General features: G+C 52.4%; 1 protein-coding gene across 1 annotated transcript in view; it reads left to right on the top strand.

Moving 5' to 3' along the window:
* The window catches only part of WDR93 (WD repeat domain 93), a 51522-nt gene extending 40986 nt beyond the window's left edge, over positions 1-10536 (top strand). Inside the window, exons 14-17 of the mRNA XM_030317390.2 lie at positions 483-546; positions 1367-1523; positions 2066-2264; positions 10227-10536. Of these exons, the coding sequence (XP_030173250.1) occupies positions 483-546; positions 1367-1523; positions 2066-2264; positions 10227-10323 (517 nt within the window). The 3' untranslated portion in view covers positions 10324-10536. The remainder of the gene's footprint in view (positions 1-482; positions 547-1366; positions 1524-2065; positions 2265-10226) is intronic.
* The last annotated feature ends 1536 nt before the right edge of the window (positions 10537-12072 follow it).

Genomic DNA, 12072 nt, shown 5'->3' with positions numbered 1-12072 from the left:
ATCACGGCCGATTTCTTTTTCAATCGACTGTGTCGTTTTCCAAAATTCATCATCCATTCCTTCGCTTTCCCGTAAGAATCAGCCACACGCATCTCCAAGTAACGCGTTGTTTAGCTGTGCCTATTTGGGAAATTCGTAAAGGGACTCCCATGCTGTGTATCCTCCAGCTTGTTTCTCGGGGCTGTTTATTCCGTAACTTGCTCTGCAGCCTTGTTCAGGAGAGTCGCACATGTTGGTGAATGCAGCGCCGGGTCTGTATCTTCCCGGCTCTACTGCATCCCATCGTATAATAAATATATCACAACAAGGCATTCTCCTACCAGTGGGTAATGTGACTGTTCCCCGCGTCTGCTACTATGAACCATCTCTGACAGGTCTCTCGATGCTTATTTACAAGAGTGTCTCCTAGATGCGTGCCAGGAGAGGATAGCACAGCCTTAACTCCTTCCAGGACGAATGTGTATGTGTCTGGTTCCCCACAGGCCGGTAAAGTACCTGGACGAAGCCATCTGTGCAGTGGCCCCAGTCCCAGCCTTACCTGGCATGGTAGGTTCCTCACGCCCCTCACTCCTCTTCAGCAAGCGTGTTCGTTTTCCCTTCAAAGACTGTTTGTTGGAGGCCTGTCAAGTGCGAGGCACTAGACTAGCTTTGGGGCGCACAGGGACGAAAGAGCAAGCCGCCGCCCTCGCAGATCGCACGGTTCAGCTGGGAAGACAGACGAATCACCGTGCAGCTGCCCTGGAAGACGAGAGAGGCCGTGATGCGCTGGGCCCTGGATGCCACAGAACAGACAGGGGTCACCACCTCAGCCTGCAGAAGTCAGTGGGGGCGGGGGGCTGCTTTCGGGAGGAAGCGACAGGACGGGGCAGAGAAGGCGAGGACGCACTCTCAGGTGTTGGAGTGTGAGGGGCGGGGAGGTGGCGTGGCAGCTGGAGGACCATTCGATCAGGCGCATCTAGCAGGTTCACCTACAGGGAGGAAGGAGCCAGGCAGGAGAGAGGCCGGTCTCCGAACCCGGGCCAGGAAGGGCCGTGGGATGGAGCGGGGTCTCCGAGGATGGGGAGGAAAGCATACGTGTGCCGAGGGCGGCACTGCGTCCGGCCACGTGGAGGGCCAGCTCCTGGACAGGGATGCTGGTGAGCCAGAAGAGAAGCCTGGGCAGGAGTGGGGAGCGCCACCCAGCATCAGACACGGCACCTGGAAAAGGGCCTGTTGCTGCTGGGGACACCAGAGAAGTCAACACACATGTTTCTCTGCTCCCCGAGCAAATCCGTTCTCTCTGTTGCTGGCCTGGATGTCCAGCTGCCTCTCTTATTCCAAACGGGGGTGACAGAGAAGTCCCCGTTGCCATCCCTTTGCTTCCCAGGTGCTGACCTTTTCCAGGAACGGCTCTGTGCAGCTCATGGACGTGGCCAAGCCCCAGATCATCTGTGCCTTTGCTCCACCCAGAAACTACCATCTGGCAGTGCCCTGGACGCCTGTGTTTGTCGTGTCTTTGCACCGCCCGTGTTTCCTGCTCCGAGGTATGGGAGGGGGGCTCTGGGGGCTGCTATTTGCCTGACCTTCTCCCTCCCTTCCCAAAGCACAGGGTGATGCCCCCAATCTCTTCCCTGCTCTTCAACCCTGCGCCACAGGCCAAAAGGGGGGCTCTGGGGGCTGCCATTTGCCTGACCTTCTCCCTCCCTTCCCAAAGCACAGGGTGATGCCCCCAATCTCTTCCCTGCTCTTCAACCCTGCGCCACAGGCCAAAAGGGGGGCTCTGGGGGCTGCTATTTGCCTGACCTTCTCCCTCCCTTCCCAAAGCACAGGGTGATGCCCCCAATCTCTTCCCTGCTCTTCAACCCTGCGCCACAGGCCAAAAGGACACTGCTGCTTAGCCCCTCACGAGGCACTTAGCTAAAACACAGGATTCCAGAGAGACTCCTGCGGCCCCCCTTCAAGGGAGCCCCTCACAGCTCAGCCCCGACGGCCCAGCCTTTACCAGCAGAGAGCTGCCCCCAGCTGCCCACCCAGCCCACAGAAAAGGTCATCCCTCTACAGAACGCTGTGTTTTGTTTCATCTCAGGAGACCATCCTGACGAAATTGAATCCGACGACGCCAAGGACATCCAGAATTCTATTTTCTGTTTTAATCTCGAGGCCTACCCGCTCCTGGAAAACATCTGCAACCTTTGCACCGTTCCTCAAACGGACATGACCGATAGCATGGCCTTCGCCCAGGTGTTGCCCTTGGAGAAAAGATGCGAGAATTTCCTCCAGGAGAGGTAGAGTCCTGGGTCTGCTTCCCATCCCTGCTCCTGGGGTTGTCTCTGGGTTGAGGACTAGCGGAGTGTGTTCGATGGTCAGATCCGTCCGGCATTTCGACTGCCCCTTCCGTGGGGGACCCCGCCATATCGTAGCCCGTGAGCCACACTCCAATTTCCCGTTTGGGTTGGCAGGAAAGGGAGCCCCGGATTCAGGCTGGTAAAGAAGAAGGACTGCCTGCCAGTCGCTATTTTCTCCTCGTCAAGACTGTCTTGTCCTCCTGCTTTCTGGATTCTTTGGTTTTGTAAAACTGTATTTGGATGATCAGACACCAGTCATGGGAGACAGGGGCTTAAGTCATGGGCCAGGTTCGGCCCATTTGCTATGTCTCATCATGGCTGCTTGTGTGCTACAACAGCAGACTTGAACAGTGGTGACAGAGACCACACGACCCATAAAGCCCGCCTCATTTACTATCTGGCTCTTTATACAAACTGGTCGCCAGCCCCTGGTCCAAGCCCCCTTGGCTTTAACCATTTGTCTGGACAAATGGTTCGGCCATGCGTCTCTCCCCTTTCTGTGACCCCCAGGCCCGTGGGGACTCTGCCTGTGGCCCTTTCTGCTGTAAAAGCATAAAGAGCTGTGCTCTGTCTGCTCTGGAGAAGCAGGTGTCTCTTCTAATCCATCCGCCACTCATCTCGGCGGTTTGCAAATTCTTGCTGATGGTTTCTGGCATGATTGCACTATTGGCAGGAGGAGGTTACCAGCGGAGCCCTGGATTCTCCTGGGGCGGGGGGGGGGGGACTTCGGTGGCCCCTTACTTCCAGGGTCTTCAGAGACTCTGTGATCTCTCCAGTCCCCACGATATCCCTTTACGACCATTTCCCCTTTTTCTATTTACTCTTGCCTCAAGAGGAAGGAAGTGGAATGGCCAGGATACTCAGGTTTGAAATCCAGTGCCACGCCTTCCTAACCTAGAGACCTCGGGTGAGTGCCTTCACCTCCGAGAGCCTCAGTTTCCTCCTTTGTTCAAAACCGGTGTGTTGAACACCTGCAGTGTGCCAGGCTGGACACTTTGATGGTGCCCAGCCCTCAGGTTTTGTGGGTATTCCAGAGATAATACACGTCTAGTGCTGGGCATTGGGTGGTCGCTCAGTAAATGGTAGGTTCCAGAAGGATGCTGGGTTACTTCCAGTTCGTGCCTGGGGAAATTCTAAACACCACCGCAAGGTGGCGCCGTGAATCCCCAAGGCTGCATTTCCCTGCTGCTTGTGGTTCTCCGGTTGTGGGGGTGCCTGGGGGGCTTTCAGTATCTCCTGGAAGGAGGCAGCCCATTCATCAGGAGAGGCAGATGGTCTGTGGGTCTCGGGGGGAGGACGGTGAAGGAGGGGTCATTGGGCATTTCCCCTGATTAGAGATTCACCAAGAGCGTTTGGCTGTTCTTTACATGGCAGTTTCTTGCTTTGACCCTTGACGGCTTGACTTATTCTGAGGAGACACAGCTGAAGAATTGAAGGGTGAGGCATCGTGATGTCTGCAGCTTACTTTGAAGCACAGACCAGGAAAACATTTAGAGAGAGGAAGAGAAAATGTCAACAACCAGTGAAACCCAGGAAAATACTCACAGAAAGAGACAGACAGCCAGGCAAAATGTTCACCATCGGTGACCACAGGTGCAGGTTCACTGTACTACTTGCAACTTTTATGTAGGTTTGAAATTTTTCTTTTAAAAAAAAATTTTTTTTAAACGTTTAAATTCATTTTTGAGAGACAGAGTGCAAGTGAGGGAGGGGCAGAGAGAGAGGGGGACACAGAATCCGAAGCAGGCACCAGGCTCCGAGCCATCAGCACAGAGCCCAGCGCGGGGCTCGAACCCATGAACTGTGAGATCATGACCTGAGCTGAAGTCGGACGCCTGACCGACTGAGCCACCCAGGCGCCCCAGGTTTGAAATTTTTCCAAACAAAAGATGGAGAGAGGTTATGAAATATCGTTTACAGTATAATCCTGATTTTGAGAGAAGTCTGGAAATGTGTATACCAATATAACAGGAGTTCTATTTGGGTGATGATGTATGTGATTTTTTTTTTTTTTTTGTATTTTCCCTATTTGCAGCTTTCCTACCAAAACAAAACAAAACAAAACGAAACATTCTCTTGGAAAATTTTAAAAACTGGTTAAAAAAAAAGTCAAGAGTACGAGTTTAGGTCATAGCTATGGTGAGGCTGTACTCCTGGGTCATGGTGTGGAGTTTCTGGAGCTCTTTCCTGATGAGGCCTAGAGAACTCCGTGTTTAAGGAGACTGTTCCCATTTCTGCCTTGCAGTTTATTTTTTTTTTTCAACGTTTTTTTTTTTATTTATTTTTGGGACAGAGAGAGACAGAGCATGAACGGGGCAGGGGCAGAGAGGGAGGGAGACACAGAATCGGAAACAGGCTCCAGGCTCTGAGCCATCAGCCCAGAGCCCGACGCGGGGCTCGAACCCACGGACCGCGAGATCGTGACCCGGCTGAAGTCGGACGCTTAACCGACTGCGCCACCCAGGCGCCCCATCTGCCTCGCAGTTTAACGCCCTCTTTTACTGGCCTGGAAAGGGTGAGGCTGGACCGACATGTCCAGCGCTGGGCGGCTCACCTCCTGCCTGGCAGCAAGGGGCCCGGCCAACTCAGGCCGCCCTCAGTCCCTGACTGACATTTCCAACCCTCAACCAACATATGAGTGGAGATCGGTACTCGGACACCTGCAGAGCCCCACTCAGCCCCTGAAATCTGCTTCAAGCACACTACGACCATAACGGAGCACTTCCCCGTTGCAAAAAAAAAAAAAAAAAAAGTGATTCATTATTTCTGATAGAAGTTATACACGCACTTGTAGAAATCTGGAAAACAGGACAGCGCAGAAAAGAAAATGTAAACCACCCACGACCATCACCAAACCCTAGCCCTGCTGTTAATATGTCAGTGCATTTCCTTCTGGTTTTCCCTTTGGTGTTTTGACTAAGTTGAGGTCACGTTCCGAGTTCAACTTTTAAATCTGGCTTTCTGTCACTCCAGAATATCACTTAATTCTTTTTTAAGAAAACCTTCCTTGTAAATATGCCAATGTCATTTTCTGTGGAAAGGATGTGTCTGCAGGGCATTTCCCCACTCCCCTGTGGTCGGGCCTGCTCTGTAAAGATGGTCCTTTCCACCCTGCCCCCTCCAGTCTGTGTTCCTGTAGGAATGGGACTCACTCTACTACTCTCCCAAAGTCTTTCCTCCCTGTTGGCAGAGCTTAGCTCTCAGGTGTCATGCCTGAGCAACCCCCCCTGGGGTGGCCCCCATAGCCAGGAGGGTGTGGAGAGGACTGCCCTCCCAGGGAAGCTTGTCAGGGAAGAGTGCTGGAGTCCTTGGGGCTGACCAGGTGGGGCAGGGGGGCTGGGAGCGGGGGTGACCAGGGGCAGGGCTTGGGGCTGACCCAAACCATGGGAGCTTGGGAACAGAAAAGGTCAGGGAAGTTGTCACTGGGTTCTGGGACACAGCAGGAGCTGGGAGGGGTCGCATTACATGGTTGGGGCCAGCCCAGCTTGAAGGAACTTTTACTTCGGCCTGATCACAGTGTTCGAATTATATCCCTTATGGCAACCCATTTTCCGGATTGGGTCCCAGCAATAAGTTGGGAAAAACTGTTTTAAAGAAGGCTTTTCCTGTTCTACTTGCTCTGAGGTCTGCTATCTGGGACTTTCCCAAAAAGTAGCCCTCCACCCCCCCCCCGACCCCCGCTCCAACATTTTATTTTGAAAATTTTCAAACATACAGCAGTTTTGGAAAAAAAAAAAAAGTCACTGAACATCCATATACCCACAACCTAGATTCTGCCATTAACATTTTCCTATTGTTGTTTATCCCACATATCCACACATGTCCCAAAGGTTTTAATCTCATCTTGTTTTTCCCTATTTACTCCTCGTGTCTGAAACCGCTTCCATTGGCCCTAAAACTAGGTGAAACTTCAAGGCAGTGGGTTATGTGGCAATCGATTCAGAGTTTCAAGCTTGCAATCATCTGTCCAAAATATTTTTGCAAAACCTGCCCCTGGGACTTTTATAAATAGCCAGTGTGAAAGGGAACCTGCCTTTGGGGCTTTAAAAGGAGGCCAGCTAGCCGCAAATATGCATCCCCACCCCCCACCCCAAGGCCTGGCTTCTGCCCCCGTGCAACTTGGGGCTCCAGGCACCGTTTCCACTTTCGAGTTCTGCCATCCCTGGCTAGGTCAAACTTGATCACAAGACAGAAATTTCTGGACACCAGGAAGCAGACAGAGTGCCCCTTCCTCTCTCTGTCTCTCTCTCCCTTTATTCCTTATGGAATACAAAGCCAAGCAAGATTCGGGTTCAACCACCCACCTGTCTGCCAGAAGGCGGGCTTCTGGGTCCACAGGGCACCTGGCCCTCTGGGCCAGGGGCTGGGCAGGCAGGAACTGACGGCTCATGGCTATTTTAATTAGGGAACGAAGGACACTGAGCATCTTTCTGTTATATATACTGTACGTTTCCCTCACTCCTTCCCTGGCTTGCCCTGGATCTGTTTCTTATGCGTGAGTTCATTTTCTTTTGATTTTAAGAGTTGTCAATGTGCTGTGAATAATCTTTCCCGGTTTGTCTTTGGAGAGGAGTATTTGGAGTTGCTCACCCAGCCAGACAGAAGTTTCAAGTGTCCAGTAGCTGGACTTTTCCGCCTTCTCCCTTAGGCTTCGCTGAGGGGCAGGTGCAAAGGGCCTCAAATTCGGGGTGCAAGCTCTACAGTATGACTAGGGCACAGACAGGGGGCTCTAGCTGTGCGACAGGGCGGTCCCCAGCATCTCCGTGTGTAAAATGGGTGACAGCTGCATCTCCGCATAGGACGTGGCCTGGCACACGCTGGAAGTGTTAACCAGGCTAACCATCTTTACCACGAGATCATCGAGAAAGGCCTTCTCCCCGCCAGCATTATATTTTGAACGTCATCCGTGTTGTCTGGAACACACGAATGACTTTATTTTCAGGCTTCCTTTTAAAACTTGCCCTAGCCATCTATCCAGCTGCCTCTTGGACGGTTGCTCTTTTTTTTTTTTTTAAAGCAATCTCTATACCCAACGTGGGGCTCAAACTCACAGACCCTAGATCGAGAAGTTACAGTCTCCAGGGCACCTGGGTGGCTCAGTCGGTTGAGCATCCAACTCTTGGTTTCCGGCTCGGATCATGATCTCACAGTTCATGGGTTCGAGCCCCGTGTTGGGGTCCAACCTGACAGTGCAGGGTCTGCTTGGGATTCTCTATCCCTCTCTCTCTTGCCTCTCATTTGCTTGTGGTCTCCCCCTCTCTCTCTCAAAACAAATAAATAAACTTAAAAAAAGAGTCATACGTTCCACCGACTGAGCCAGCCAGGTGCCTTCCTAAAGATTTTAAGTAATCTTACACTTAATATGGGGCTTGAACTCACAACCCTGAGAGATCAAGAGTCACACGCTCCACCACCTGAGCCAGCTAAGCGCTCCTGGACGGTCCCTTATTGAATCCATGTTGTTTTGACCTCCTGACCCAAAAATTTCACACCCACTTATTTATCAGCAGCAGCAGTATTATTATAATTAACTTTAATGAGCACCTACTGTGTGCCAGGGCTATGCTAAGTGCTTTGCAGGCATCATCTTATTTTTTACTATTATTTCCCCACTGCACAGCGAGAAAGCTGAGGCTGATGAGGTCGTGCCACCCGCCCCGGGTCACCAACTTGTAAGCAAAGGAGCTGGGTTTGAGCACAAGCAGTGTGGGTTCAAAGCCCGAGTTTGTAACATGCACATGCTTTTCCTCCTCCCTGCCCATCGCTCTCACACGCAGGCAAAGACTTCATTGCAGCCTGGACAGCATTAGCAAAAGAGTGGAAACCCCAAGTGTCACCAATAGGGGAAAAAGACTGTGGCAGATCTGGGAGTGCCTCCTGGAAGCAATTTCTGGGATACGGTTTCAGTGCAAACAGCAGGCACACTTCCGTTAAAAAAAAAAGATTATACACATGTCTACACTTGTATGTGTATACGCAATTTCCAAGGAGCCGTTAATTACCGTTGCTTTGAGAACAGAAAATAAGGATCTGAGGAGAGAAGGAAATTGCTTCTAATTGTATACCCACTTGTATTCTTCCATTTTTTTTTTTTTAAAGCAAAGTATAGAGTACTTTTTCAAGTTAAATATTTTAGGGGCGTCTGGTGGCTCAGTGAGTTGAGCGTCCAACTTCAGCTCAGGTCACGATCTCACAGCCCATGGGTTTGAGCCCCACGTGGGGCTCTGTGCTGACAGCTCGGAGCCTGGAGCCTGCTTCGCATTCTGTGTCTCCCTCTCTCTCTGCCCCTTCCCCACCTATGCTGTCTCTCTCTCTCTCTCAAAAATAAACATTAAGAAATTTTTTTAATAAAATAAAATACAAATGTTTTCGTGCATCGAGTATCAGATACATCTCCACGTGGATGTTCCTTGGCAGGTAGAGCCTCAAAAATCCAAAGCTGCAACCATGGTCTTTCTCCCCGGAAGTAGCCCTCCTCCTGCTTGCCCTAAGCGGTTTAACATCCTCTGTGCCCTCAGGCACCCAAGGCAGAAACCCAGACAGCAGGGGCACCTCTTCCCCAGAAGGAAGGCTTCCTTCCCCCCCTCCCCCCCCCCCCGCCCCCCCCCCCCCGCTCACAGCGGCCATCTCTGCACAGGCAGAATGAGGGGTGAATCCTGGGCTGCCTTGCTTTTCCTGTACTGAGTGTGTATTTATTTGTTACTTAAAAAAAAAATTAACATCTTGTAAAACACCCAACTCGAGGGTCTTCTCTTCCAGGAGCTCCCCAGGCAAGGTGGATGGATCCCTCCCGCCTCCCTCCATTCGACCTCTGTGGCACTTAAAACGCCTCAAATTACAAATGTCCTTCCCCCCCTGTCACCCTGATGGAGCTGAGGTGGGGGGAAGCAGGGCTGTTTCAGCCACATGGATCTTTCCCGCACTTGCACCCTTGCCTGTCACCAGCGTAACCAAACCAGTGGGAGTTCACCCCGTGGTGAGTCACACAGACAAACTACAGCAGGTGAATTGTGGCACAAGGGAAACTTTATTCGCAGTGGATAAGGACATCACCGGGAATAACTTTCAAAAGCCGTGACTCTCAGAGCAGGGGTGGGTGGGTTCCTGAAACTGAGGGTTAGAGAAGCCTTGTCACTGTACGCAGAGGTGGGCATGCGGTCCTGCACGCGCCCTAAGGAAACACGTCTACACATATGCTTTGTATGTCATGTAAATGAGACGAGCCCCTCCTCGGTGCAGATTTTAGTATTATGATGAAGTAAAGGTAACCGCTGGTCCCTCCCTGGGTCACCGCACGGTCCCGTGTGCGCAGGCGTGAGCCGGGGGTTAAGTTCAGACTGGTCTGGTTGGCCGGGCCTCCAGAACTCTGTCTGGGCTGTCAGTCGTTATTGCCGGCGGAGCAGTTCTGGTTTCCTTCTCGGGATGTTATGCCCTTCGGGTCTTTTGCCTGAGTTAAGAGAGAAGCTGGAAAGAATTTAAGGAAGAATGTGGGACAAAGGTCGGTAAGTTTGAGCAGGTGGGCAGTCAAGGTCGGGTCTTGGGAGTCCAGCCGGTGACACTCGATGCTCTAGCGGCGTCTGCTCCCTGGAGGTGTGGGCATCCTGACGTGGCTAACGGTGGTCCACGCGCACAGACCGTGAGTCCCCCGTGGTACCGCGCCTTCCGTGGGGCGCCTCCCGCAGCACGCAGGCCCCGTCGTCACGCAGTAAAGGTGTTTCGAGTACTGGCCCTGCACCGGGTGGAGCCCCGAGGACACAGTCGTGCCGCAGATGAGCCACTCGGAGAGGCTCTTAGATTAGCACAGGGCGGTCAAGGTCTGCCCCGGGGACCTTGGAGCCGGGCGGCAGGGGGGTGACGAGGCACAAAGCGGCTTCCTCTCATCTCCACCTCTGTGGCCCACAGGTTCCAGAAGCTGGAGAAGAAGGTGAAAGAGCAGGAGCACTGGACCCGGCTTCACAGGTACTCCCTGTTTCTCCAGAGAGAGACCTCCAGGAAGTGACTGGGCTCTCTGCAAGGTTGGCGGCAGGCAGGCTTCGCCCCGGGATGCTCCGAGGCCAAGAGACAAGGTGACAGAGGCCTCCAGGGGCCTAGACGGGCAGTCTGGGACCTCAGCAAGGGGAGAGGGATGATCTGGGGAGCCTCCAACCCTAAGCCGCTTGTCAGAGCCCTCGGGTGGGCAGATGTCACCCCAATAAACAGTGCTATTGTTTCCAGACTCCAAAGTCACTGTGGTGTGTGTCCTTTTGTTCCCACCCAGTCCAGACCCCAGCAAGGCCCAGTCCTAGGCCGTGTGAGGGACACTCGCCTTCTAAGCCCAGGAGAGCCACTTTGCTCAAATGACCAAGACCCCAGGCCACCCCAGCTGCTATGTGGCCCTCTTTCTCCCCACCCACTTCCTCTCCCTCTCTGAGCTGGCTCATACACAACCTTCCTGGAATTGCTTCGGAGAGGCTGTGGAGGATCAGAGGTTGGGTGACCGCCTGAGGTCACACGGGTCTGAGAGGCGAGGTGGCAGGCAGGAACTGTGGCCTGGGACCCTGGGTGGGTGGGGTGGCTGGGGGACAGGATGGGGTCAGAGAGGTCAGAGAGGTGCCTCTCTTTTCTGGAAACTGCTCTTCCCAGGAAAACCAGCTGGAGGGGTCCCCGCAGCTCAAGGCCTATGCCTGCCTCTCCGAGGACACTGTGTGGTGTCTCTGAGAACTGCAGGTGGTTGACACGTCCTGGCCTCCCGGTGGTCAACTGCACGCAGGGTTGGTGACAGGCATCTCCTTTTGTGTCCCCATCCATCTCCTCCCTTGGGACACACATGCTCCTCACTGTCCTGATCCCTCCTTCACGGTGCTGGTGCTGAGCGGCAGCACGTCCCCGGATGAAGAGGTTCCCACCTGAGGCGCTCCGCCCCTCATTCTCCTGCCCGTGGAAACAAAAAACAGCAGCAAAAATAACCTTTACACCAACGGGTCCTGTTCCTCTAAACAGGAGGCACTGACTTCCTTTTGAGATGAGGGAGGAAAACTCAGGATGATGGCCTTGGCCTCGCACACCCCCTAAATGTAACAGAGGACTAACACTGATGGGGCACCTGCTGTGATGTGTCTGCTTTACAAGTACACCTTGTGAGATGTACAGATGATCATTATCCCCATTGTACAGAAGGAAAATGGAGGCTCAGGTCACTGCTCGGAACAGCCCGTATCAAGTCCTAATGGGCTTTTCCAACATCAAGTGTCAGAGACCCAGCTCTCAAACGAACTTTAGGGTTGGCTCACGTAATGTAGCACGTAATGCTTTCTGGGGAGCCGGGTCCAGGTGCTGAGTAACAACAGGAATCTCTCTCCATCTCTGTTTTGATGCCCTTTGCTTGGGTGGCAACATGACTGCCGACAGCACCCACAGCGAGTGTCCCTTTCTTTTATTTATTTTTTACTTTTTTAAAGTTTAATTTTTAAAAATGTTTTATTGTATTTATTTTTTAAATTTACATCCAAGTTAGTTAGCATATAGTGCAACAATAATTTCAGGAATAGATTGCTTTACCCATTTAGCCCATCCCCCCTCCCACACCCCCTCCAGTAACCCTCTGTTTGTTGTCCATATTTAAGTCTCTTATGTGTTGTCCCCCTCCCTGTTTTTATATTATTTTTGCTCCCCTTACGTTCATCTGTTCTGTGTCTTAAAGTCCTCATATGAGTGAAGTCCTATGATATTTGTCCTTCTCTAATTTTGCTTACCATGATACCTTCTAGTT

The sequence above is a fragment of the Lynx canadensis genome, chromosome B3, assembly GCF_007474595.2.
Source record: "Lynx canadensis isolate LIC74 chromosome B3, mLynCan4.pri.v2, whole genome shotgun sequence".
NCBI lineage: Eukaryota > Metazoa > Chordata > Mammalia > Carnivora > Felidae > Lynx > Lynx canadensis.
This window is presented reverse-complemented; position numbering and strand designations above follow the sequence as displayed.